At 38.7% G+C, this 25,813-nt stretch overlaps 3 protein-coding genes and 1 long non-coding RNA gene across 7 annotated transcripts; all 4 read left to right on the top strand.

Annotated features, from left to right (window-relative positions):
• The first annotated feature begins 12 nt into the window (after window positions 1–12).
• LOC113664277 (thrombospondin-type laminin G domain and EAR repeat-containing protein) lies at window positions 13–10,693 on the top strand. Of its 4 annotated transcripts, XM_027179873.2 has the most exons (13): window positions 13–481; window positions 2,251–2,289; window positions 2,846–2,872; window positions 3,160–3,213; window positions 3,364–3,454; window positions 3,888–3,932; window positions 4,121–4,153; window positions 4,801–4,830; window positions 4,932–5,094; window positions 6,269–6,304; window positions 7,854–8,212; window positions 8,685–8,908; window positions 9,469–10,693. In XM_027179873.2, exons 1-13 carry the CDS (start codon window positions 332–334, stop codon window positions 9,709–9,711), a joined length of 1,494 nt encoding a protein of 497 aa, XP_027035674.2. In that variant the 5' UTR covers window positions 13–331; the 3' UTR covers window positions 9,712–10,693. The 4 variants fall into 4 exon arrangements, with proteins under 4 accessions (XP_027035674.2, XP_027035675.2, XP_089040006.1 ...); XM_027179874.2 differs by lacking the exon at window positions 6,269–6,304 and having other exon boundaries at window positions 20–481; XM_089183880.1 differs by lacking the exon at window positions 2,846–2,872 and having other exon boundaries at window positions 115–481.
• Window positions 10,694–11,764: 1,071 nt separating this feature from the next.
• Window positions 11,765–15,338, top strand: LOC149039242 (uncharacterized). Its single transcript, XR_016180185.1, has 3 exons — window positions 11,765–11,954; window positions 13,499–13,605; window positions 14,729–15,338. It is a non-coding gene; the product is annotated as an uncharacterized LOC149039242 (long non-coding RNA).
• A 3,814-nt stretch (window positions 15,339–19,152) lies between these two features.
• Window positions 19,153–20,948, top strand: LOC113664289 (actin-1/2-like). The gene is made up of 3 exons (XM_089183926.1): window positions 19,153–19,450; window positions 19,526–19,643; window positions 20,137–20,948. Exons 1-3 carry the CDS (start codon window positions 19,196–19,198, stop codon window positions 20,892–20,894), a joined length of 1,131 nt encoding a protein of 376 aa, XP_089040052.1. The 5' UTR covers window positions 19,153–19,195; the 3' UTR covers window positions 20,895–20,948.
• A 1,439-nt stretch (window positions 20,949–22,387) lies between these two features.
• On the top strand, window positions 22,388–25,577 carry LOC149039241 (uncharacterized). The gene is made up of 2 exons (XM_089185781.1): window positions 22,388–22,957; window positions 25,557–25,577. Exons 1-2 carry the CDS (start codon window positions 22,388–22,390, stop codon window positions 25,575–25,577), a joined length of 591 nt encoding a protein of 196 aa, XP_089041907.1.
• The last annotated feature ends 236 nt before the right edge of the window (window positions 25,578–25,813 follow it).

Here is a 25,813-nt window from a genome sequence, read left to right as displayed (position 1 = left end):
GGAAATTTTGTATTGGTACCCTGGGTGCGTCTCATGTAAAATGCTTATCGCTCATTGGCAAGGCTGAAGTCCCACTGCGATTCGCACTCGATTGAAGTAACTTCATTTACATTCATTTCAATTATATAATTTGCGGTTTCGGAGTGTGAACACGTGACTGGGGCTGACGATAAATTAGTCCGATGATTTAATCGCGCCCGACTTATAACAAGCGGATTCGAGCTTTAATCGTTCAGTGTGTATAACGATACCCATAGTGAGTTAGTTACAGTGCAAAGTTTCGGTACGCTCGATATTTAAAGCTGACAACCCATAGAGATTCAGAGAAAACATGGCCCGTGTTCTGACGCACTTTTTACCGATTGTGTTTGTTTTGACAATTTCGCTGGTTACAACTGTCTTTCCCAAAAGGCAGTGTCCAAAAGCCTGTAGAACATACATTGTGAGTGAAGTAGATGCAAAAGTCAGTAAAGCTGTCAGGGTAAGTATTAATACTTCTTTTTTACTTCAGTTTAGTCCTTGACGGCGTTAATTTTATAACATTTATGACTTTCTTTTAATTAGAGCGGGTTTCTTAGCCTTTGTTTCACATAGAATGGTGAATTAAAGTTTTGACGTGAAAGCGAAAGGCAGCTATTTTTTATCGTGCAGAATCACAAGATGGTTTAAGCTCTTAAAGAACTTGGGCTGAATACAAAATAGCTGAAACAAGTGCTGTATTGTGAATTTTCGTTGCGCCCGAGACACCATCTAGTAAGTGCTAGGGACAACGGTACTTCGACGTTTAATTGATAAACAGCATTTTGAAAAGATTTCTGCTCTGTTGCGTTGATCCGCTTGTTAACATTTCGTAGATCAAACTTTGCCGTTTATGGAAGTAGACTTCTTTTCTTTCGTGCAAAGTACTTGGCACGTGAAATTTATGTCCACTCGACTGCTAACGTATGGGCTGTCTATTGACAAAGGATGTTTTTGTCGAGAGAATGTTGAATGGCTTTGCTCCAACGGAATGCAATGGCATGCAAATTACAGGTTATGAACATCACAAATTAAACATTGTCAAGCCAGCCATTGTTGTCCCAGAGACTGCTAAGACATGTCAAAGTGCTAAACCAATGAAGAATGTGCAAAATGAGATAACATCGAAAACAAGGCCGGGATAATTGCGCAACAGTGGCTGAGTGGCCTTTGAGATGTGGAAGCTATTCAAAATGGTGGAAAGTTGTCATTTTCGTTGAATTACGAAAACAGTCCACTTGTCATTGCAGCGCTTGGAACTCTTCCCGCAAAGAAATCGCGGTTTTTCTAGAAATGTGAGTCATGTTTAATTGAAAACATGGCCACGACCGGAAAAAGGACGATTGCAGAGAATGAAACGCCGTGAAAATTGAGTGATTTTTTTGACCCCGCGCATGAATAAACGACCAATGTTGTGTTTTTGGCCCTCCCCTGTGAGGAAACATTCTTAGCTGTTAAAAGCATTTGTGTTATCTTTTAATCTCGCGCTCTTTTTTAACGAAAAGTTTTTAAAATATACCCCCTCTGAGTTTAAATGTGGCCTGCTTAGTGTACCTCGAGACCAACTCGTGACGTTATCACGAATCAAAACAAGGAAATCGAAACAAAAGACCATTTGTTTCGTGGTTTAAAAAAAAAAAGATCTGTCAAGATTTTCCACGCTTAGCCATTGCCTAAGACAGTTCTAAGTGTAGGTTAAAGCGAGATAAAGATGCACTGATGCAATACACTTTGTTTATTTCTTAACTTTAGCAAGGCAATACTCAATCTCTCGGTTTCTTTGACTACAAAGTCAATCTGCTTTCCATATTTATAACTTATTATACTGCATCTTAAAATAGCACACGAAATAGAATGTGATTGCCCGCAATATATATTTTGCTCTAACTTTCTCTTTTTTCTAACGTTGTGTTAATCATCACACTTTATAAATACGTTACTGAAATATTGTGTTCGTTGTCCTTTTTTGGGAAAATTGTTGAGGTGTGGCTTTCGTGTCACTTGCCAAAAGTGGATGAAAAAAAATTCCTTTTTTTATGCAAATGATTTACATGGTTTTTGCTGGTCATTCACCATGACAAATACAAGCTTTTAGTGGCAAGGTCACAAAGCAGAAGTCTTGTGGTATTAAATGGGAATGTAAAGTATTTTTCTGGAATCAAACGTGCCGGTCACGTGAATTTTTTGTGCGCAAAGCATTCCTCAAATCTTATCTGTCTGTTTCCCTTTCAGAATGTTGAAAAAGGAAAACGTGGTCCAAGAGGAAGACAGGTTAGCAAAATCTATTTTCTTCTAGGTCTTTCACGGTGGTTTCCGTTCCGTTGCATACACAGTAATTGGCAATTAATCATTCATTCGTTCATTTTGATTCGCTTGCTTGCTTAGTAACTAACCCGGGCCTTATAATCAAGGTGAAGGTTAACTCACATACACTGATTTAATTTAATAGTGACAAGCTTACTTGACATGTTGGAAATCGAGAGAAAATACGAAGGGTGTTGTTTAAAGCAGTTCTGACATTCCAAAACAACAACAATATCAATAAAAGCCACAACCACACAATAAATGGAGAAAAACTTAAAAAGCAACGGTCAACCAAAACATTTTTATGAAAAGGAAAAAAATCGTTATCGTGACGGTTTAAGGTCTGGAGAATAAAAGAAATAACACCAATTAAATAACCTCTTGACTGTTAAACAAATTCTCCTTGTCCGCACTTAGGAGATGTGCAGAGAACAGTTAAGAGAATATGCATACTGATGTTAGGGTGTAAAGGGTTGATCATACTTCCTCCTCATATTCTTCTACTGTTTGCTTTCATCATCAGGGAGTTCAAGGACCTATCGGGCCTCAGGTACTACTTCGTGTTACTGAAACTAATCTGTAACTTTTTCTGCACTTGCTAATTTCTGCTTATTCAGTGCTTATTTACTTTTGGCTTCACATCTGCTTCCGCAACTCTAGAATATCAAATCACTGTATAAATTGTTCCAAGGTGATATTTTTCAATGCACTTCAGCGTAAAATAAAACTCATTCAAGTCAGTTCGAGCGTGTGAGGTTTTACTCTGTGTAAAAGTAGGTATGACATATTACACGCGCTCGTTCACGGTCAACATTATTTTCTTTTTCTTTTCTACAGGGTTCACCAGGCCCTCGTGGAGAGAGAGGTCCCATGGGTCCTCAAGGACCGAGGGTAAGTTGGGCACTATTTAAAAAATAGTTGATTTCTTCGTTTCTTCCCCAGTTTTTGCAATCAATGCTGCGACTGTTTTTGTAATGTTGTCCCCGATCTTTACTTAGTGAAGCGTGTGTTGTTTGAAAACATTAGTTTCTTTTGTTTCAGGGAGAGCAGGGTCCACAAATTTCCCTTCCAATATGTGAACCCGGAGAGTACGTCACATCCGACGGGAAGCAGTTAAAATGCGTTAAATTTGGTACGTCATAAAATGTTTGCTCTATTCTGGTATCTTTTTAATCATAGTGACTTTGCTGTTCATTCAGATCGTTTCAGCTCGTAATATTCCTGATTAGTTACTTTGATTACGATAGTCTTGAAATAGATCTTTTATGTATAGCACACCCATTAGCACGCCCCTGTACCGCCCCCTTTGTGTGACGTCATAACGTTCAATGAGTAACGTACGATAATTAATAACGCGTGCGTGTAAAAGATTCACTGACACATTACGATGATTATTTTTCTACGTAGTTCGCCGATTTTTGAATATAGCCTCTTTTTTAAACTCTTTTGTGTTTTTGGAGTTAATCCCTTTGCATCTTTTGTCTTTTTACGTTCCGTGACGAAGTAGAAATCCAGTTTACATCAAGCCTGTTTGAACGTTCCATTTTGTTTTTGTTTTTTTCCAGGTGAAGAAGTTTGTAGAGCTGTATCGAAATGCGACGGTACTTCAGGTACTTGTCAACGCTGTTTGTCATTACTCTGAGTATTGTTGCTATCATACCAAGAACTGAAGCGCAATATTCAAGGGTTTTGTTTGTTTTGTGTGGTCAGTAAAGCAATCTCTAGTTCAATCAGGATTCATGCTGATAATTGGTGATGAGGCAAGTTTCTAATTGTTTTTTCCTTTCTATTTATCCAGGTTACCAACCAACAACGCCCACTCTTTCCACAAGTAAGAAAAGTTACGCTTCGTAATCCCCAGAAATAGTGACAGGGGAATATTCTACAGATTTCGGCGAATTTGAATTAAGAGAAAAAGGCTTTCATACGACTTTCAAACGATGAAGTATTCTGACAATAAAATTTTATAATTGACAATTTAAGTAAAAATGTGAGGTGCTTTCACAAACCATGCAAGATATACGACACTATATTATCACTCGTAGAAGGTGTTGCCTATTTGTTTATTTGTTTTGAGGAAATAAATGCTTTCGTCGTAATTTGAGCCAAGAAAAAAAAACGTAAAAAGAGATACCCTTGCGGTCAAATTTTACAAAGAAAGGAATTTTCATGATTTCAATTAATGATTTCATTACTCGATAGAAATAGTTCAGTGGAACAAATTAACAACCGAGCCCACATTCTAGAAAAAGAAATTTGTGGTTAACTAACTTCAATTAGTACGCCTTCCAAAACCACACCGACTGAAAGGTTGTGATTGGCTCTTTAATAGTCGAGATAGTTCTAAGCTCTACGTACCATTGCTCTTTGTAATTTTGTGGATAATATGGTTTAAGGTATTAATTGTCTAAACTGTGTAATAGTTAAAAACTGGCCTAGATTGCGTTAGTAATTGATGGAATGTCTTTCTCTTTGCAGCACCAACTCCCACTCAGCCTCCGGTGAAAGGTAAGATGATGGGGAATTGGGGCGAGATATGGTCGTCTTTCAAGGTACAGCACAGCGGTCTTTTTACCCCATTACTAACCACGTGCCCTATCTTTTTTCAGAAAACGTAACCATGACCAAGTTTATGAAGAAATACATGATACAAACCCTGTACATGGACGCGTGGGACCTAGAAACGTTTTACATAGGCGATCAGCTTTTCCTTGGCGTGTCCCAGCTGGGAGGAAAAAGCTTTGTTATTTACAAGTGGGACAACGACCACAGGTGAGCATGTATATGCAAAACTTTTAACCTTTTAATTCCCAGAAGTGATCAACATAAAACTTCTCCTTACAATATCCATACATTCTTCAGCAAACAGGTAATGAGAATATTCAAACTTATCAGGTAGAAGCTGCTATCTTGATCTAGCACCAAGTTCCCATAACTAATTTACAAGGAAATTAGTAGCAGCTAGAGGGGAGAATTAACAATTAGATCTTGGGAGTTAAAGTCCCAATCAGGTTCTACTGAGTCAGGAGCCAATCACTCAGAGCTTCCGTCTTCCATACTTTTGCAAAGGTCTTTGTTTAAAATTCAGACTTGTTAAGATATTCTAGGAGATTCTACACCCTTTTTTCGCGAATGCTGTTGTTTCCAATGTCTGCATCAAAATCAGTTAGTCAGGAGAACCACTTTTTTACGGTGACATAATTTCGGTTGTATGATCATCATAACTGATAAAGGATGAACACTTCCAATTGCATTGGATCAATGCCTGTCTCTGAACAACTGTGCTTCTACCCGTCCCCTGACCTAACATTAATCCTAATTTGTTATCAGTTGACTGTTGTAGGGTTAGGGGAGGGGTAGGTGCGTAGTTGCTCAGATACTGACATTGATCCATTGTAACAATCGTAACTGATTTTTTTATCCAAACTCGACCAGCGAGAAAGTCTTATCTTATCACAACACAAGTTATTAAATCCTTGTTCCAGAGATAAAGTATGGAAAATTTGACGCTCTGAGGCATGCAATCCTAACGTTTTGGTGTTTACACAAAAATTCACGAGCCAAAACGTCGGTCAACATCTGAGCTCCAACTGTTATCAATCATGACTACAAAGGCAACGAGAGATGTCCACTACGCCATATACAATACTCGTTGTATTAACGAAGCTGCCACCCAATCAAGTGACAGCCAGTTGCTTACGTCATCATGATTGATAGCAGCTCAAGAGCCCGTTCTCTGGTGGAATTTATAATACCTAAAGTAGAGTAACTTTCGATAAAAATTTAAAATCTTTAAAGTCTTAGTTATTTTGTTCTTTTGCAAAAGCAACATCGACGTTCATCGTTCTTTTGTGTATTTCCTTTTTATTTTATTATTTTTGGTCTTACTTGACTTGTGTTCAATAATTATTTGTTGTGAACTCAGTTAGTGTCTTTTCATATTCAGTGACAAATCGTTGGAACAAGATTCCAGTTACAGCCCGTGAGTGCATATTTCACATAATAATCCACATAATATTAATATTAATTTCATAATTTCCACACACTGTAATAATAACCACTCACTCTCACATAGGTATCACTGTTTAGTTTCCCCGGTCTGAGAGCATTAATGTTCAACTTGGTTAACAGTATAATCTTCCGTCACCTTGATGGTTAGTTTTGGGCATTGTGTTCTTATTGTTTTTTCTCTTGTTTTTTTTTTTTTATCATTTTTTTTTTCCATTTAGTTTCTTTCAATAAACCATTGGCACACTTTTGACCTCAAAGGAGTGACAAACATGTACAATTTTGGACAAAACATTATGAAAAGAAACATTTAGAGAAAAACGCGCCATTTTGACACCAGTAAAATGCGAGGGTGGGGATGGAGGAAGGAGGAGGGAGTAAGGGAGATGTTCAAATCACTTTGCCCAAACATCGTGAACGTAAACGTGAAGACAATACAACCTTTTTATTTGCAAGAGACTCAAAGATGAGAGCAAAACATGTGGTTACGTCTTCCAGTTGAGTAGAGTTTTGAGTTTGGGTTTTTAAGTGTAAAACTTAAAAGTCATAACTTTTTTTGTTTCAACTCATTAAGCAGATAATGAATAAGTTGATAAATAGCTTGATGACTTAACTGAAACGAACTAATGACCGAATAAATAAACTGATATTGAAGTACATGTTTGTAGTAGCATGAATAAATAATAGCAAGCATGCCGTAGATGAAAAATAACGTAACCTCACAACTAACTCTTAACTCGATATCCACTAAATCCACGTCAAACCACTTAAAATACTATGGTCAGTTTTGATGTTTAAAAGCTTAACTGCTGCTTAAATCAGCGCCTAACAGTCGAATTTCGTGTTCTGTTACTCATCTCTATCGACTCAAACTCGAAACTCACGCTTCAGATCTTGGACGTGTCACTAATGGGAAACGTGTTTTGATCATTTAGGGGTCGCTTACCCAAAATACATCGGCACTGCACATACATCGACACACCTAAGCCTTCCAGGTGCGGGCAGGCCAAGTACTAGTCACGAGAAAGACGATGTATTGCATTAAGAAAAGACAGGACATCGAAACAAAAATAAATTAGTTGTCCAATTCATGGCTCTAAAAAATCCAGTTTATATTTTGATATTAGAAAAGCACTCCAACAGACTGAGTTATCACATCAAAGGGGAGATGTTCATTATTCTTGCTCCTCAGTGATTTCCAAGCGATGTTCTTTCTTTTTGTTATGTCTTTAATCCGTCTTTCAAGTACATGGTTTCCATATACACCCTTTGAACAGTCATTTGAAACAAATTTATCCCGATCACCGCACGTATATTTGGGCTGCCTGTGCCTGCGTTCCAGGCGTTTCGTTACCAGACAGGTCCGTCATGGATAAGTCTAGATTTGTCCTCTAAGCACGTACGGAATGGATACTCACGTTACAATATAGGATATGGATAATTCTCGTGAACAAAATATGTATTTCTCACCCTTTTCGACGGCAAATTGGCTGATACTTTTTCCCCTTGTCTCTCTTTTTAAGGTTCCGCAATTTCCAAATCCTCAAAGTTCCCTTCAGTCGGAAATGGAAGCATTTCGTCATCGGAGAAGACGTCTATTTTGCGGTGGCTAGCAATTCTCGTTCACTCGACTCTCCGATCTTCAAATGGAATGGAGATATGTTTGTTCCGTTCCAGAATTTACCCACAACAAAAGCCTTTGACGTGGAACCATTTAAGATCGGCCAAGACACCTTCTTAGCCGTGGCCAATTATTATGGGCGTAGTTCACAAATTTTCAAATGGGACGGTGAGAGGTTCGTCAAGTTCCAGGATATCGCTGCTGTAGGAGCGGATGTAGAGCATTTTGAAATGGATGGTACCACGTATTTGGCTGTCACAGGTATATCACAGGAGGATTTTTTTTTAACACATCTGGACGTCAATGCAGGGTGGCGTGGGGGGGGGGGGAGGGAGGGGTTGGGGAGAAATTTGATATACTCAACTTATTTTTCTGATGTATTTACAACCATAGGTATTGTAAAAATTACTCAGCATGTCAACTTGACGAAGTCTGCACAGTGTTTTTAGGAAAATTGTTATGTTGACGTAATCTTTCTCTGGTTTGATAAAAAATATACCGTACATACGGTAAAAGATATTTTTTCATACACCAAATAATAGTCGCTTGAAAAACTCGTTTTTAGGCATTTTGTTGCAGGGCTGATTTTCTTTTTCATTTCGGCGATGAAAGAAACTGGAAACTGGGAGGGAAATCGTCTCTTTTTTCTTAAACTAACCTAAAAAGCACAGATAAAGAGGATATAAGAAACTTGATCTTTGCATTAAACATTTGTCGTTATTCTCTTTCCCAGGGCCCTTCGCACGCGGCGCCTACGCGTTGATCTACAAATGGTCTGGCTCCACCTTCGAAGAATTTTACCGGCTTCCCACAGGAGAGCGTGCATATGGAGTCAAGGCTCTGTCTGTTGATGGCAACCATTTCTTAGCTGTGGCCCGTTGGCAAGCGCAGACCTCCCTTATTTTCCGATGGAATCAAACACATTTTGACCTCTTCCAAGAAGTTCCATCAAGAAGGGTAAGATATAATGTGACACACATCGAATTTCGCCAAGTGATTTTGGTGCATTATTGATTAATCAGCCATATAAAGTGAAATATTACTTTCAGAATACCGCCTTTCAGTTGAGACGATCATTTGAGCACCCAATGAAAAAAATGCCTCCCTTCCTTGTACCTGTCACTTACATCAAGAGACACCTGAGCCCTAGGGAAGAATTGTCGTAGAAACGAAGGTGCCCGCCAAGACAGTTATAGACTTGAAAGAAAGCAGAAAATTCTATCGAAAGTTAATGAAGAGGAAGTTGGGAGAGAAATGATCAAATAGCTCCTGAGCGCTACAAGAAATCAATGAATTTGTTTCATCAAATGTCAAAAATTTGAAAGGAAATTTTTTTTATCGGCGGAACATTTAAATTAACTTATTAGTCACAATATATTGAGTTGGGGAACTTATCTCTTCAGCCCTTTTCTATTGTAAATAACCAGTGCTTGTTGAAGGATACGCGTCCAGAAACCCATGCATAGAAATACACGCCTAATACATTCCTTTTGATCATGTGGTTTTTTTCTTCACAGGCACGTGACTGGATCTCAATCACGTCCCCATTCATGTCACGTGAGAAGACTTACCTAGCGATTGTTAGCAGCGACCAAGATCCGAGTATCTATGCATGGGACAGGTACTATACGAAAAAATTTGTCAAGGTACAAGACATTCCATCGGAGAGAACGCGGGATATGGTGTTTTTCAACATGGGTGAGAGTGTGTACTTATCCGTGGCTTCTCACAGAAGCACTGACATCTACCAAGGATCATAGAACTGCCTATCAGTTCTTCCACTGAGAATAAGACTGCCAAGTCATCCCAAATGTCTCCACCTTTAAAACCGCGCGGTGTTCTCGCGCGGAAGGGATCGCTTGAATGACGCATAGTGAAACATTCGGCTTGAGTTCAAATTCGTAATTTTCAACTGCTAGCGTTTTTCGTGACTTTTTACATGATTTTTCACCTCATTAATGGAAACTGATAGTCAACAATGAGAACTTCATCAAAATCGAAAGCGTTGATGTTCTTTTTAAGGATCGAACAAGTTGAAGTAAGATTTCGTAATATTTATAGCAACACATATTAGACAAATTTGTATATAATCGAACTTCATCGAGGACAGTTACGATTTTTTGTACCCATTGCGTACCTATGGTTTTTTGTCATGCAACTTATGACGAGTTTGACGGCGTTTCCAATCATTTTAGTACAATGTTAACGCCAGAATAAAGTCGAAACAGAGTTAATTAAATCAAGTAGTCGACAGAGGGATTTATGCCGACATGGGTCACTATAGTTTAATAGAATAGTAATATATTATCAATAGACCTGCATTTGCAGGCAGGGGAATGGTAGGAGAGGCAGACAACAAGCGAAGCAAGGGGTAACTTACTAAGTTATTCAGATTTTGCCCTTGCACAATAGAGCATTTGGTTCGTCTAACGGTTTGAAGAAAAGTTTAAGGCAAAACCGGAGCGAATAGATTTATTCGGTATAGCGGTGGTGGTAGTGGAGGGAGATAGGCACCTACGAAAGTTTGGGTAGGGCGTAGCAATGTGCCGTAGAGGTCCTGAGCCCTCCATCCCCCACCCCCACCCGATCTTGAAGACTCAGACCCATGGGTTTAAAGAGAGCTATCTGCGTCAAAAAAAAACCCCACATAGAGCACGCTCTCTCCTCCTGTAAATAGGTAATCATTGTTTTAAATTTCTAAATTAAAATGTTTAGAAACTACAATAAAGACATTGAAAACCATTCGCTTCTTGATTTGTGTATCCTCTAATGTCCTAATACTCCTGGGTTTGGCACTGTTTAGTTCTACCGTTTTTGTGCCCAAACTGAGTGTTCTTTTAATGGTATTTATTGGGCCGGAAAGTAGTCGCTCAAAAATATCACGAGCTCAAAAAATATCACGAGCTAGAACTCAGGGAAGAAATTCTAAATACTTTCCAGTCAATGTATGTGGTAACGAAATATGGTGCTTCTGTCCATGAAAGACCATGCAACCCTCTAGGTGCGTCTCTCAATGATGTTCATTGTATATCTTTCTGTGCTATTTTTAATCGAGGGTTACAAGATATTTAATTTATTACCAAACCTTAGAATTAGTTGCATCATCCTGCTTTTTAGGATATTCCTCAGTGAAAGTCACCCTCATACAACGTTTGAGCGTAGCGTGACATACAAAGCAGGGCTGTTAGGAGACAACTTATACCTACTGTTGCCGGCAAAAGAACTCGGGACGCTAAATTGTTCCAGGAAGAATTCCTGTTACTTTAAAAATCCCCAGTCCATGTAGAAGCGCCGCCATCCCTCGAACAACCTTAAATTGAAGTGGCAGAGTCAGAAACAGAACCCAATATTGTATTGGTATTGGAAAGGGGGAGGCGAACTCCTTTACAGACAGGTTGAAAAAAAGGCGCCCGAAGATTTAATTTCTTACTAAATGTAGGACCTAAACATTAACTCGATTTATCCATTCCCTCTGGCTTCTTTGTAGTTTGAATACAAAAGGGGAATCCACATCACTTTTCACATCATGTCATCCTACTAGTTAGATGGATGTGTTTCCCATTTCCTCAACTTTCTCTTCTCTTCTTGTTAGGTTTACTAAAACACCTACTATCTTTTATCTCTCACTTCTACAGAAATAGTTATCGTTGAATTAAAACGGTATGCTTTTAAAATTCTGAAAGCAAATATATCTAAGAAACGTCAAGTGTCAAAACCTCATCAAAATTCTAACAACTTCTTTATGCAAATTACCACCGACCTCGCCCTCAAGAATCTATTTTGCGAGGCTAAATTTGCACGTGTAAATCTTTTGCCTCATTTACATTTTAAGGTTCCTCGTGGTTTGAAACGTTTCATCTCTCAAGCAAAGATAGCTCGACAAAGTCTTCGACCTAACCGAGTGTAGCGACTAGGATTGATCCGAAGCATCGAGGGGTTGCTTTCACTTAAACACCTGGACAGGACTGGCAGTTAGCATGGCGTTCCTACAACGGAAAAAACGGTAAGAGCCAGAGTAATTTCACTTGTAAGTCGTGTATAAACAAACGTGTTTGCAAAGTTTGTATTAAGAATTCTACCCAAAAAAACAGTGGAACTGAGTTTATCGAGCTATTTGTCAACAAGCAGTACTGTAATAAGATCTCCGTAAGTAGATTTAATGTATAATTTCATGATTAGAGGAAAAGTTATTGATAAATTGTACCAGTCCGCTGAAGCCAAGTGGACAGGCTTGGTGACAAAGTTAATTATATGCTTGATGATAGATTTAAACCCAGTCAAAAACTTATCGGAGAATTAAGTCCAATTTTTTCGACCAGGCCTAAGAACAGATTGAAAATAGATATGTTTGTGTCACGATAAAAATTACCTGATTTCCAACCCACCCACCCCCCCCCCTCCCGCATCGCTCTTTAACATTCTTAAGATTCCCCGCATGGGCAGTTAATTGGCGGTCAATTTTCTCCGATCCTACTCTGTTGGCGACCACTCATTCCCAAAATCATCTACCCCAGGCGATGAATAATGACTGGCCCCGAAAGCGCGGGAAAACGCGGGTGGTTTTAGTTTTGCATCTGATTGATTGAGAGTGGCGCGAGTTTCTGGACCAATCACAGAGCAAAGGAAAGCAAAACAAATGCAATCTCGGATCACCTTCGATACTCATTTGATAATTGCGCTAACAGCTAGGTTTTACTGATTAAAAAAATTAAAATACTAGGCTACTAGGCTTAAAATGTTTTCTTTTCTATAATGGACACTGCTTTGAACTCTCCCCAACAAGTTCTCGAAAAATCTTAACTTGTTAGAAACAAAATGTAATCGTACTAAAATAATTGATGAAATAGCATCTTGATAACTAAGAGGTATATTCATGAACTTACGTTGCACTCTGTAAAAAGTATAAAAGTTCTTAAATTTTTGATCGCTTTTGAGGGACAAACAGGAATGTCCGGGAAACTATAAATAAAAAATTTTGAATTAGAAACGAGAAAGGAGAACGGACTGCCCGGTTTATGTTCCAGAGTTTTTAAAATTGTAGGAAGCACTGTTTTTTAGTTCTTTAGTGCGCTTTTACAACAAATGCAAATTTATTTTATTTTATTTACAATTGACGCAACGGTGCAATACCAAGTTCTCTTTAACCGAGTAACAATTTAATATACAGTTATTATTAAGGGGCATTACTAATCAGATCTTAGAGGCTAAACTTGGGAGTTCTTTTCGATAGTATGTCGAAAAACTAAAAGCGTGGTAACACGACAGCTAATCAGAGCAAAGGAAATATTATTCAGAGCCATAGAGAGTTCAAGCTGAAAAAAAAGCAAACTGCTCGAGGAAAACGTTGGTGATCAAAACGTAGTTGGTTCGAGGTTCACATCTGATTGGTTGAGAGGACGGCACGTGTTTCGTGGATCAGTTACAGAGCGAAGAAAAGCATAATCAACGCAATTCTGAATTACTTTCGACACTTATTTTAAAAGTGTTCGAATATTTTTAGTAGCACAATAAATTCCATCATCTGACACCTGTGTTTTCTCGGTACAGTCAAATGAGAAGCTTGGACATGATGCAAGATAATCAAGGAAGGAATAAAAAAACTCAACTTTGCTGAGAAGAGAAAGTGGATTTCAAGGACAACTTTTCTTCAAACAGTAAGTTGCTTATTTTACGAATAGATGGTCATTTCTTGGTACAGCTTCCTCAGTGCATTTTAAAGTCGGATTAGCTGAGCAAAACTGTAAGGGAATTTTTTTTCACCTTATTTGCTCATTTGCACAAGTTCAGTTTCCTATCAAGCAAGAAAAATGTTTGTACTGAAAGATCTAAATATAGGGCATATTTACCCTACCCTAATTTTCAGCCGGGTACGTCTAAAATTCTCTCAGCCACATCAAAATTATCAAAAAAAAATTTTTACAAGGAATGTATAGACTCATTAGTGAATAATTCAGTCAAGTCCACTCGCAAGAAGCTCAAATCTTACAAAAATTTAAAACTCTGAGACCCTCTGTCAATCTTAAAGTAATTCTCCATTAAATCGACTTAAACGTGAACAATTAGGGCAGCAAAGATTCTCCAATTACAGTTTGTAGTCTGCTAGTATACTGAATGACCAGAATGAATTTCTTGTAATACGGTTGGAGCTGCAATTGGAAAACGATATGCCCTGCAATGAGTAAGTCAGTAGAGTTTACAAAAAGACAGCAGCAACGACAGGAGAACAGAAGAAATTCAAAATTCCAGGTTTTAACAAATGAAAAAGCTTAAGTCTAACAAGTCCTTGTAGTAATTAGAAATTATATCTCTTTCCCTCCACGAAGTCTTAAATGTTCCAATTGTTCTAAAGGACACTCCATCGAACTTTGCTTATAAAATGCTCAAAAAGTCTCCGCTTGTAAGAAATAAAAAGATGACATTGTTCCAAAGAAATCATGCTGAAATGTTTGATGAAATATTATTATGGTAATTAAAAGGAATGTTTATGCACACGCATCGCTCCCCGTGAAATAAATATTATTTAGTATGAAATTGGTTTCCAGAGAAAAATTTAGAAGACACTAATTCACAATTTTTTAAACGAGAAATGAGGAAATATCAAACTGTTTCATTTTCCAGCGTATTTAAAATTTTATGAACCACACATTTTATCATCAGTTCTGGTACAATTTTGTTCTCAAATCTATTATTCAGTTTGTAATCACATCTATATATTTGATTCATACCGTCGATGCTTAAAGAAAAGAGCAATTGTATTTCACCTGTTTATTATTTCAGCTCGTTGACAAGCAAGGAAGAAAGACATACGCTGAAGCAAGCGACAAGAATACAAAGTTAACTTCATTCTTCTTCAGGGAAGATAACTCGAAAATAATTGTAGTGAAAATTTTCACCATTAGTTTTCAAAACTTATCCGCAAATAGTTTCGTTGCTGAAGGTAATTCAACAGTGGTCGAAGAAAACAAATTGACGATGTACATATGAGCTGTCTTCCTAGGACTTTTAATTTTTGGAATATAACTGTATGATATAAACGTAGACATTTTGTAAAGTTACCCTTTTTTGAAACGAGAAACTGTTAAACTGAGAATCGCTGTAAGTTTTTCCTCAGTCTTCTCTGAAGCATTTGTTAAGTTTCCCGCCAAAACAACTGCGGGCGCTTGAAAAACTTGAACGCGCTGCAAGTATCATCTGTTCAAATTGCCACAATTTTCCCGCCAAAAAACTTACGGGCGCCTAAAATACGCATGCGCTGGTTTTTATTATTATTTTTTAAGTAATTTAATATCTCTACATTGTTGTTAAGTAAAAGTCAAGAAGCTCATCTGGTGTTCACTTATTTACCTTCTTAAACTATTGTCGTCAATAAATGATATTACAGGTGTTTGTCACTCAGTCTTTTATTCTCTTCAAGTAATCTTATTTGATAATTACAAATGTGTGTAGAAAAAGTCGTTCGATTATATACTAAGACTTTTGGCGGGAAAATTTGAAAACATTTGCGTAGCGTTTCCCCTGACAACATTTTTGACAAAAAAATTCAAAATGGCTTCCCATAAGAGTTTCCGCCAAAAGCTACATGTATATCACCCTGTGCAAAACGTTCTTCTCCAAAAACTGATTGACTGACTTTCGTCCTAATTTCTTGTTATCATTTTTGCCTTTTTGTTCGCGTTCTAATCAATGGTTTTCCAGAAATAATTCTCTCTCCGAAAAACTTTGCTCATCTAACTATTTTGCACAAGATGGTATATTACATTACTATTATAAGGACAAGCAACATAACAAGCTACAATATGTTTATATATATTGCAAATTGTGGCGTTAATCATTTACTTCAAATTTCAATTTTTTCCTTCTGACATACAAATACTCGAAGCTTGTCATGTTGCTTATAGCAAGACCCTTTTCAGCCTTCTCAGTTTTTGGACGATCTTTTAGCCTCTAACTTCCTAAATATTTGCGATAACATGGGCCAAAGTAGCTGTGTTTTTATTTTTAAGGCAAGAGTTTAGACAATCGGTTATCTTTCTTGGTTCCGTGCATCTTTCCGACTGTGACAAAATTTTTACGGAGTCAAGTTTTTTTCACCGTTGAGTTTAAATGTTCAGATTTCGTACTTCAAACTTTCTTCTTTCCCTGTGTTCCTTTAATTGTGGGCTGAAAAAGGCCTTTCAACTAAATAAATAGTGTAATAAAACCCGGTGGCTGCCTTAGGTATTATTCTAAGGAGAACATAGTTTGTCTTCTAAACTATATTGGAAAACAAGGATTATGCAACAAGTTATACAGACCACCTTTAATTAAGGCGAAATCATTGAACTATTTACTTTCCTTTTTTTTTTAAATTTATCACACGAGAAAAAAAAATACCATTGTATAAGAAACACTTTCTCGCTTTATGGTCACCAATAAATTTCTTAAGCAATTTCTCGTTTAATTTTCGCCAGCAAAAGGAACATTCACGTACGATATAAAGAACATCAATTTGCTCTCCAAACAAAGGCAATTAAATCCTTATAGCGTTCAGATTACAATTTCGTGTGGAATTAATAAACCAAATATACTGAAACTTTTCTTAAACAAACTGGATTGATCATTTTGCTCATTAAATCTCCTTACTAGAGTTTGACGTGAATTCTCGCATCATGAATGTTAATTAAGGTTTCTTACTTTAATTTCAGAACAGGTCTCTTCAACTGTACGGAAAACCTTTTGATTTGGTGATCTAGAGGTTCAAGGAAAATTTTTCATTTTTTTCACTTTTCAATTATTTCAGTTAAATATGGAACCGTACAGTTTTCTTTAGCTAAACGAAAAACAGTTTGATTTTCTGACCTAGTTCTTCGAAGCAAACTTTTCAGTTCTCATTTCCTGTTTTTTTTTTTCGTCAGAAATCGACAGTTGTCTGATAACTAAAGTTGACATACAGAATCTGTTTTGTGGTCTGTATAGCTTTCAACTGAAATTTTTTAGAATTAACTGGTCCAGACGATAAGGTTTCGTGTATTTCAACTTACAAAACGATAAGAGAACATGGGCAGATGAATTTACTGGCTAAAAATTTTTCCAAGAAGATTAAAGTTGTTTTTCAATAGCTATTCTTCACTCAGTCACTGGTTATGACGTAGAAGTAACAGTGTAATGTGATCGTCGGTCCTGGTAAAGATTGATGTCATTGTCTGTGAAATAGAACCCAGGCCTCAGCATTTTTTATAGCGAAAGAAGTTTCTCCTCTTTCCTTCAAGGAACAGTCATTATTTATTACCTGAGGGGATCACATGGTTTTCGGGGGGGGGGGGGGGGAAAGTTCACTGCCAATGAGGGTGGATCATAGAGCCTTGTGGGATAATGGGGTACAGTTCATCGTGACACGACCAAAATCGCCCGACCCCTCCTCCCCTTCCCGAAGATGTAACGACCACGCAATACGTTCTTGCCGTTGTTTCGTGTCTTAACTGCAAAGTCCATTTGGCATTGTTTCAAATCAATAATGATGATTTAACGGTCACCATAAGGATCACGCTGTCATTTGAGTATTTCAAATCAGGCCTAATCACCATTGATTTAAACAAGTCACATTTCAGAATTTCCTTGTTGCTTAATGAAAAGTCCAATTGTCTGTCGGTGTACCTTGGTTTTTCTGGAAAACGAATTCTTCTACATTTCTCAATTTACGCGTGACAAACTACTGTGAGGGTTCTAATCGTTATTATGAACATGGATAGCGCCGGTATTTGTAAATCATCAGCCTTAAACGTAGTGTCACCAAAGTGTTTTTTGTCGAGTCACAAGTACGTACTGGTAGCTATTATTTCAACTTTTACGAGTCGTTTAGTCGAACAGGTCTGTTTTTGGTTGCCTGTGTTCTCTTATCTCTTACAAAAATACAATTAAAAAAAGCGAATCTTTTGAGGTGGCATTAAATATTTCGCTGACAAATTATGGAAGAATATCCACTTCGGAATTTTATTTTTGACTGAGACATTTGTGAAAAAACACAACGATAAAATGTTTGCTCGTGGCTTTTCGAAAATTTGTGATAAGAGTGGAAAAATCCAGAACATTTCTGCATTATTTTGTTCGTCACCATCTATTTGTCGTTTTACATACATTGCCATCTTAAAAAAATTCCACCTCCCTCAGTGGCTGTCATTTTCTGTATTCAAGAAAATTAATTTTTTGCACAATTTATATTAGTTAAGGTACCCTAAAAAAATTCAAAACTCAGGCAGCCACCGTTTGACTAGTTTGTAGTGATATTAAAATTCTTATCTTAGTGGAGTTCCCCTTTCGCTTTAATGATTCTAGTTTGCCTTCTGTTTCTTTGCTCCTCTGTCTTCTTTATTGACTAAATCTCAATCTTCCTGCAACTAGAATGAGAAGGAAATAATGTTTAGAGACTTCGCCATTTTTACTCGTGGACATGCAAAGCATGGAAACGAGTAATGCGGGGATTCCATATGCAAGTATCGTGGCGTCAGCAGGCCCTAAGAGTCAGGGGAAAGCATGAATCCCGTCAAATATGGTGATTCAGTTAGGGAAGACTTTTATGGAGATGACGGCTAAATTCCGTTTCTTGGATCACAAGAAACGGAATTATCTAAGAGCTAAGACCATAAAATGTTTTGCATAAAAAATAATGATTTCCCGAGGGAGTCCTTGTTGAAAGTGGCTTTTGTTTTTACCAAGATGAATTTGACCAACGTTATAACGAACAGGCATATTGCTTTTCTATGAATAAAATCTGTTCCTAGTATCAACCGTGACTAGACTTATCTAATTTAGCTTTGTCTCTTTTCTCTTATACATACAGATTTTCAAAGACTAGTTTTCTTTAGTGACGTTCATTTTATTATTTTTTTTTTTGTGTGTGGCGGTGTATTTGCACAATTTTATTGCATTGCTTCTTATTTTATACACTACTGCCAAAGATAACTTCAACAAAAAATGGACGCGTTGATTGGACTGAATCGAGAAGAAAAGAAATTCCAGATTAAGCCTTGAGACAAAACAGAAAAAGCAAAGCATATTCCGGAACACAAACACATCTATAACGACCGATTGGGTTCTAACTTATGTCACATGTTTTGGACCAGCCAATCAGACGGAACAGTCACGAAGCTGTATCAGAAATAATTCAATACTGATGTCAAACCCTTACTTTGTCGGATCGTCACAACGCAAGTGGAGCTCTCCGACTGAAAGCTTGATTCACACGCTGCATTACCACTCTGAATTAAAATGGCTGACGAAGACGTGGCTGCTTTGGTTGTGGACAATGGCTCTGGTATGTGCAAGGCCGGTTTTGCAGGGGACGATGCTCCTCGTGTAGTGTTTCCCTGCATCGTCGGTCGACCAAGGCACAATGGTGTTATGGTTGGTATGGGTCAGAAAGACTCGTATGTCGGCGATGAAGCTCAGAGCAAGCGAGGTATTCTGACTCTGAGATATCCCATGGAATTTGGCATTGTAACCAATTGGGATGACATGGAAAAGGTACACTAAATTCTCTATCACGAATACTCAACACGCCCTTAATTATCGCTTAACAAGATTTCCTTACAATTTTAGATCTGGCATCACACCTTCTACAACGAGCTACGTGTAGCGCCCGAGGAACATCCAGTTCTGCTGACAGAGGCTCCGCTAAATCTAAAATCCAACAGAGAAAAGATGACACAGGTAAAATCGTTGTTCTTAACCAGATTTTGCTCTATTTTTTGCCCCTTAGCAGACTGATTACTTTACCGTAAAATCCAAAGAAATGTGCACAATACATTCTGTACAACTTTTGTTTCATTTACGTTAAGTTCTCGATGTCCAAAGGGTAGTGCTTTTTCGCCAGGCAGAGGTCAGTTAACTCTTTATTCTGAGAGCTTTATGATTAAAAATCACAATTCATTTTTCCTATTAGATCTCTAAACTTGCACAATATATATATTTCTTCCTTATAAGGCGATGAAACGTACTGATTGGTCGGATTTAAAACCATTTTGTTTGCCTGGTCAAGTTATATATAAGAGACATTTAACGTAATCACAAAATTTTGAACACTAGAATGAAAGACATTCAATGGTTCAAAGATTTTGGAAGCACAATCAAAACAACGAGAAGTAATTGCATAAACTGATTTTTGATTATTGCGTTTTTGTTTGAAAATAGCCATGAAATTGACATCGTTATTGACATCGTTAACTCCCCAGCCACGTATGTAGCTATCCAGGCCGTGTTGTCTCTCTACGCCTCTGGTCGAACAACCGGTATCGTCTTTGACAGCGGTGATGGTGTCAGTCACACAGTTCCCATCTACGAAGGGTACGCTCTTCCCCATGCCATCATTCGTCTTGATTTGGCCGGCAGGGACTTGACCGACTACCTGATGAAGATTCTTACGGAGCGTGGTTACCCATTCGAGACGACAGCTGAGCGCGAAATCGTGCGTGACATCAAAGAGAAGCTCTGTTATGTTGCTCTGGATTTCGAACAAGAAATGCAGACTGCTGCCTCCAGCTCCAGCTTGGAGAAGAGTTACGAGCTTCCTGACGGCCAGGTTATCACTGTTGGCAACGAACGATTCCGTGGACCAGAAGTCATGTTCCAACCCGCTTTCTTTGGAATAGAATCCCACGGCAGCCATGAGGCCACATACAATTCCATCATGAAGTGTGATGTGGATATCCGTAAGGACTTGTACGCCAACATAGTGTTGACTGGTGGCTCCACCATGTTCCCAGGAATCGCTGACAGAATGCAGAAGGAAATCTCTGCTCTGGCTCCACCCACAATGAAGATCAAGGTTATTGCTCCTCCTGAGCGTAAATACTCTGTGTGGATCGGAGGGTCGATTTTGGCGTCACTGTCCACCTCCAAACAGATGTGGATTTCCAAGCAACAATATGATGAATCTGGTCCCTCCATCGTTCACCGAAAATGCTTTTAAAAGAGCTGAGAATATGGCATCCGGGAGAACTTTGCTTTTTTCAGTTCGCCTTATAGGAATTGTATCGGACTTCTCAATATATATTTTTTCTAACGTCAAACGTAATTCCAATCTTGGCTAAAAGGTGTCTCTGTGCATCGATTTTATTTAAAAATAAAGCACTGTATCGATACTTAAAGCGCGTCATGGGTAGTTCTTAAAACGGCAAAAAGGCGAAGAAAAAATATTAACCAATCAGAGCTTAAGACCGTTGCAGGAGTCCCGTGGGTGCAGGGTAATTCTAAAGGTACCAGAACTTGGACATAGTTTGATGCTACTATGGTTTACAGATTTAATGAATGTAACCGAAGAAGTTACAATTCATAGACCCAACGTTTCGACACTTCTTTCTAGTGCCTTCATCAGGGGTGATCTAAACGCTGCAACAAGAGGTCCTTTTATATGATCACTAATTAGCGGCCTTTTTTTTTCTGACGAGGTGTAAATGGGCGTCAGGAAGCAAACCGCCATCGTCACGATTTAAAGGAGTGTGGGCGGAGAAAAGTATGGTCAAACTGTTGTTACAAGGGTCAACCGGCTCGCGAACATAAGAGTAGTGCAAAAGGATACAAGCTCATGGTCCGTACTGGTTTTTCTTTTCTTAAGCTACGAATAGATGAATGTCACAGTTCCATACTGCGTTTGCGTGCGTTATTCTCTCTTTCACTTAGGGAACTCTCTGCTTTGATTAACAACTCCGAAACCTCCTAGGTCGAGGAGTTCTGCAGTTCAAAAGAACTGCAGACGTTTACCAAACAGGGAGAGAAACACGACAGAAATCTCCGTCATTTGCTCAGTAAGAGGTCTCCTGTTAATCCAGGCTCATCTCTGAAAGATAAATGGGTCATGAACCTTTCCTCCAAGGAGTTATCCGCGCTGGAACGGAGTGGTTTAGAGAAGGGTCTGAAGTTTGCTATTGCTCCTCGCAAAATACCGACTGCCGAAATTGTCGCCGCTGTTGAGGAGAGTATCTCTCAACTCAACGACGACCTTAAGCATTTGGTAAGAGCAGAAGTAAGTAGCATACTCAGGCGTGTTAAACCTCCTCCCAAAAACATTCAAAAGGATGTTTTCAATGCGCTTATAGCTCTCAAAAAGGATCCGGACAGGCTCGTATTATCTGCTGACAAGGGTAATTGTGTTGTGGTTACGGACAAACAGCAGTATCACGACAAAGCTTTGTCTCTGCTTAATGACAAGAGTACGTATGTTGTCTTAAACTCTGATCCTACCAGTAAAACTCAAAGAAAGTTAAACAAAAGACAAAATTTCCGCACAGCCCCATCCTACATTATGCATTCAGTTATTGGATAGAGAAAACAATGACAAAAACAATACATTGCCGTTGGGAAAACAGATTTGTTTTACAATAGTATGGGGCTGTGCGGAAATTTTATCAAACAAAATGTTGCTTGATTTGAAAAAAGCCGGTAAAATTAGTGACTACGTACAAAATGTTATATAGTAGTGACGGCTTATGTCCACGTTTTTATGGCTTACCTAAAATTCATAAACTGGGAATTCCTTTGAGACCCATTGTCTCTTTAGTTAATTCTCCGACTTATGCAATTTCTGGTTATCTTGCGAGAATTTTGTCGCCTGTTGTTGGGAATACTGAGTACACTGTCAAAAATTCCTGCGAATTTGCGGATTTCGTAAGAGGTAAAACTCTTAACGCTTGTGAAGAATTAGTATCTTTCGACGTTGTTTCGCTCTTCACTAAAATCCCAGTTGATCTTGCCGTTAAAGTTGCAGAGAAGAGACTCAGAGAAGATGCTTTCCTGGGACAAAGAACTTCTTTGCCTGTGGAGGATATTATTCATCTGCTGTCTTTTTGCCTCAAAACCACGCAATTTACATATAACGGCACCTACTATCAACAGGTTTTTGGTAGAGTGATGGGTTCGCCCGTCCCTACTGTCATTGCTAACATGGTAATGGTAGACGTGGAACAAAGGGCCTTAGCCACTTCACCGGTTAAACCCTTTTTCTGGAAACGATATGTCGATAATGTTATTTCTGCGGTATCCGGAAATGAAGCGGAGCGCCTCCTGTCGCATTTGAATTCAGTAGAGCCGTCGATCCAATTCACCCTTAAGCGTGAAAATGATAGACATTTGCCCTTTCTTGATTTATGTGTCCAGAGGGGTTCAGGGTAATTTAGAGACAATTGTCTTCCGTAAACCTACCCACACCGACAAATACCTCGCCTTCGATTCTCACCACCCTATTTGCCATAAAAAAAGTCTGCAACCTTAGGAGGGCTGACTGTCTACCATCTTCACTCGATTCGAAGACCGGGGAGAGGAAATATGTTTCCAATGTCCTAAAGGAAAATGGCTATACAAAAACCTTTCTCCGCAACTGCCAAAAACCAGTTACAAATAGTGACGCTCTTGATGGAAGGGAACCAGCGACTGGTTTTGCTGTTATTCCTTACATACAGAGTGTTACGGAACCCATTAAGAGAATTTTGAATAGCCACAACGTTAAAGTTGCTCAACAACCTTTTCAGTCTTTGGGGCATATTTTCGCCAAACCTAAGGATCCTGTCACGAAAGAACAACGAACCGACGCCATTTATTCTATTCCTTGCAATGACTGTGACAACGAATACATCGGACAGACCAAACGTCAGTTTGGTACACGGTTAAAAGAGCGCCAAAAAGCGGTTTTCCTTTGCAAAAAGGAAAACTCAGCTTTATCGGAGCACACATGCCTAACTAAACATACAATTGGGTGGGATAATTCTAAAATTATCACCACTAATCGGCGTTACCACCAGCACTTTTGTTTGGAGGCTTGGCATATTTACTCCGCCCACTCTCCTTTAAATCGTGACGATGGCGGTTTGCTTCCTGACGCCCATTTACTCCTCGTCAAGAAAAAAAAGGCCGCTAATTAGTGATCATATAAAAGTGCCTCTTGTTGCAGCGTTTAGATCACCCCTGATGAAGGCACTAGAAAGGAGTGTCGAAACGTTGGGTCTATGAATTGTAACTTCTTCGGTTACATTCATTAAATCTGTAAACCAGAGTAGCATCAAACTATGTCTGATTGTCCACCTGGTTGCCGTGTGAACTTTAATATATTGTACCAGAACTTATTGTGGGTTTGGTTCAAAATGATTTTCAACCAAACAATGTAAACAGATTTATTTTATATCTGTTAAGTTTACAAGAACTCTGTCGGATTTCTTCAAGTATCCTTAACGATATAGAATTTCTTACTAGAATCCCATTACGTAATGGGCTTCTGTTCTTACTTGATATTTTAGAAAGTGTGATGGTCACCTCCCGCCGCCCGGGCCCCTCCTGCCCCCCTCCCCAAGCCCTCAAAAATCTGCTGGTCTATGCAAGCAATGTTCTTCACGAGGGTGGAACGAGTATTACCACCAGGTAGTTAGATAATTATAATAACTGAAGAATGCAAAACTGGAAAATGTTTCAGTACCATTAGCAAAAAGTAACCCCTCTCGTAAACTTCGAATGTAAACACTGCGGTGATTTTACTGGGGATGACATTTAACGGTGGTAGTGGCCGTTTGGTTTACAACAGAGTCATACTACTGGCAGATGACCCATCCTGCCAGAGCCTTCCCAGTTTGGTAAGAGTATTGTTACCCTCCTCGGTCAGAATACCAGTTCTTTGCTTGGATATCCCCTCCCTCCCTCCCTCCTTCCCTCCCTCCCTCCCTCCCTCCCTCCCTCCCTCCCTCCTTCCCTCCCTCCCTCCCTCCCTCCCTCCCTCCTTCCCTCCCTCCCTCCCTCCCTCCTTCCCTCCCTCCCTCCCTCCCTCCTTCCCTCCCTCCCTCCCTCCCTCCCTCCTTCCCTCCCTCCCTCCCTCCCTCCCTCCCTCCCTCCTTCCCTCCCTCCCTCCCTCCCTCCCCCTAATTTTTCTGCTCGAACATAATGCTGGCAGGGGACTACGATGTTAGCAGGAATAAACAAGAGAATGCAGAAGGAAATCTCTGCTCTGGCTTCACCCATGAGAAAAAACTAAGATTATTGCTCCTCCTGAGCGTAAATACGCTGCATGGATTGGAGGATCGATCCTGGCATCACTGTCCACCTCCCAAACGATGTGGATTTCAAAACAGGAATATAATGAATCTGGTCCCTGAATTGTTCACTACAAGTGTTTTTAAGAGTACCATAGACAGAAGTATTGTAGTCTTAATAGACATTTTAAAGGTTCATTAGTTTATGAAGAGCCTAGCTGCTTTACATGTTTTCACAATCTTTGAATATTTCACCTTTAACATGTTTTTCTGAAGGTAAAAGTGACTAAAGAGTTTACCAACCATGTGCACATTTTAACCCACTGGAAAATGCTGGGATAGGCCGAGTGTGTCATAACAAATGGAGGATGTTATGATACTATTATCCTGGGGTAGATCCAGAAAATTTAAGACCCAAAAATTATTTGCAAAGGTACATCATTGTTCCTTACCCAAGAAACAAAATTTTCCTTGCCAAGATTACACAATATCATCAATTACCGTTTTACTTTGAAAATAATGTTCCCCAAATGAAAAGTCCAAAAGATCTGCTATGAGAAAATATCGTGAAAATATCTCAATTTGTGGTTTTAATATCCAATGTGATGTGTAATTTTTTTCAGAATCCTCACCACATCCCCTGAACTTTTTCTTTTCGAAATATCCTGTCAAATATACATTGTTAATTATCTATTAGTTATGAAACAAATACAGATGAAAATGGATCAACATGATGCTGGTTGGTTTTGTCATTTCAGACTGCATGTACCAAATCATGGAACTATAAGTAAATAAAAATTTGCAAAATTTTGCAAAACTGTAGCAATTGAGAATGAGGTCCCTCTCATCCTCATTATTTGGTGGATTCAACACTGAACAA

This window comes from Pocillopora damicornis, chromosome 10 (genome assembly GCF_964200805.1).
Source record: "Pocillopora damicornis chromosome 10, jaPocDami1.2, whole genome shotgun sequence".
Lineage (NCBI taxonomy): Eukaryota > Metazoa > Cnidaria > Anthozoa > Scleractinia > Pocilloporidae > Pocillopora > Pocillopora damicornis.
This window is presented reverse-complemented; position numbering and strand designations above follow the sequence as displayed.

What these genes read in the sequence shown, in the direction of transcription:
- LOC113664277 (XM_027179873.2), top strand. Translation starts at nt 332, where the DNA reads ATGGCCCGTGTTCTGACGCACTTTTTACCGATTGTGTTTGTTTTGACA. An exon ending in AAGGACCTATCGGGCCTCAG is followed by an intron (nt 2,873 to 3,159) that starts GTACTACTTCGT and finishes TCTTTTCTACAG; the next exon opens with GGTTCACCAGGCCCTCGTGG. An exon ending in CAAGATTCCAGTTACAGCCC is followed by an intron (nt 6,305 to 7,853) that starts GTGAGTGCATAT and finishes TCTCTTTTTAAG; the next exon opens with GTTCCGCAATTTCCAAATCC.
- LOC113664289 (XM_089183926.1), top strand. Translation starts at nt 19,196, where the DNA reads ATGGCTGACGAAGACGTGGCTGCTTTGGTTGTGGACAATGGCTCTGGT. An exon ending in ATTGGGATGACATGGAAAAG is followed by an intron (nt 19,451 to 19,525) that starts GTACACTAAATT and finishes TTACAATTTTAG; the next exon opens with ATCTGGCATCACACCTTCTA. An exon ending in AAAGATGACACAGGTAAAAT is followed by an intron (nt 19,644 to 20,136) that starts CGTTGTTCTTAA and finishes TTGACATCGTTA; the next exon opens with TTGACATCGTTAACTCCCCA.
- LOC149039241 (XM_089185781.1), top strand. Translation starts at nt 22,388, where the DNA reads ATGTTATATAGTAGTGACGGCTTATGTCCACGTTTTTATGGCTTACCT. An exon ending in TCGATAATGTTATTTCTGCG is followed by an intron (nt 22,958 to 25,556) that starts GTATCCGGAAAT and finishes AATTTTTTTCAG; the next exon opens with AATCCTCACCACATCCCCTG.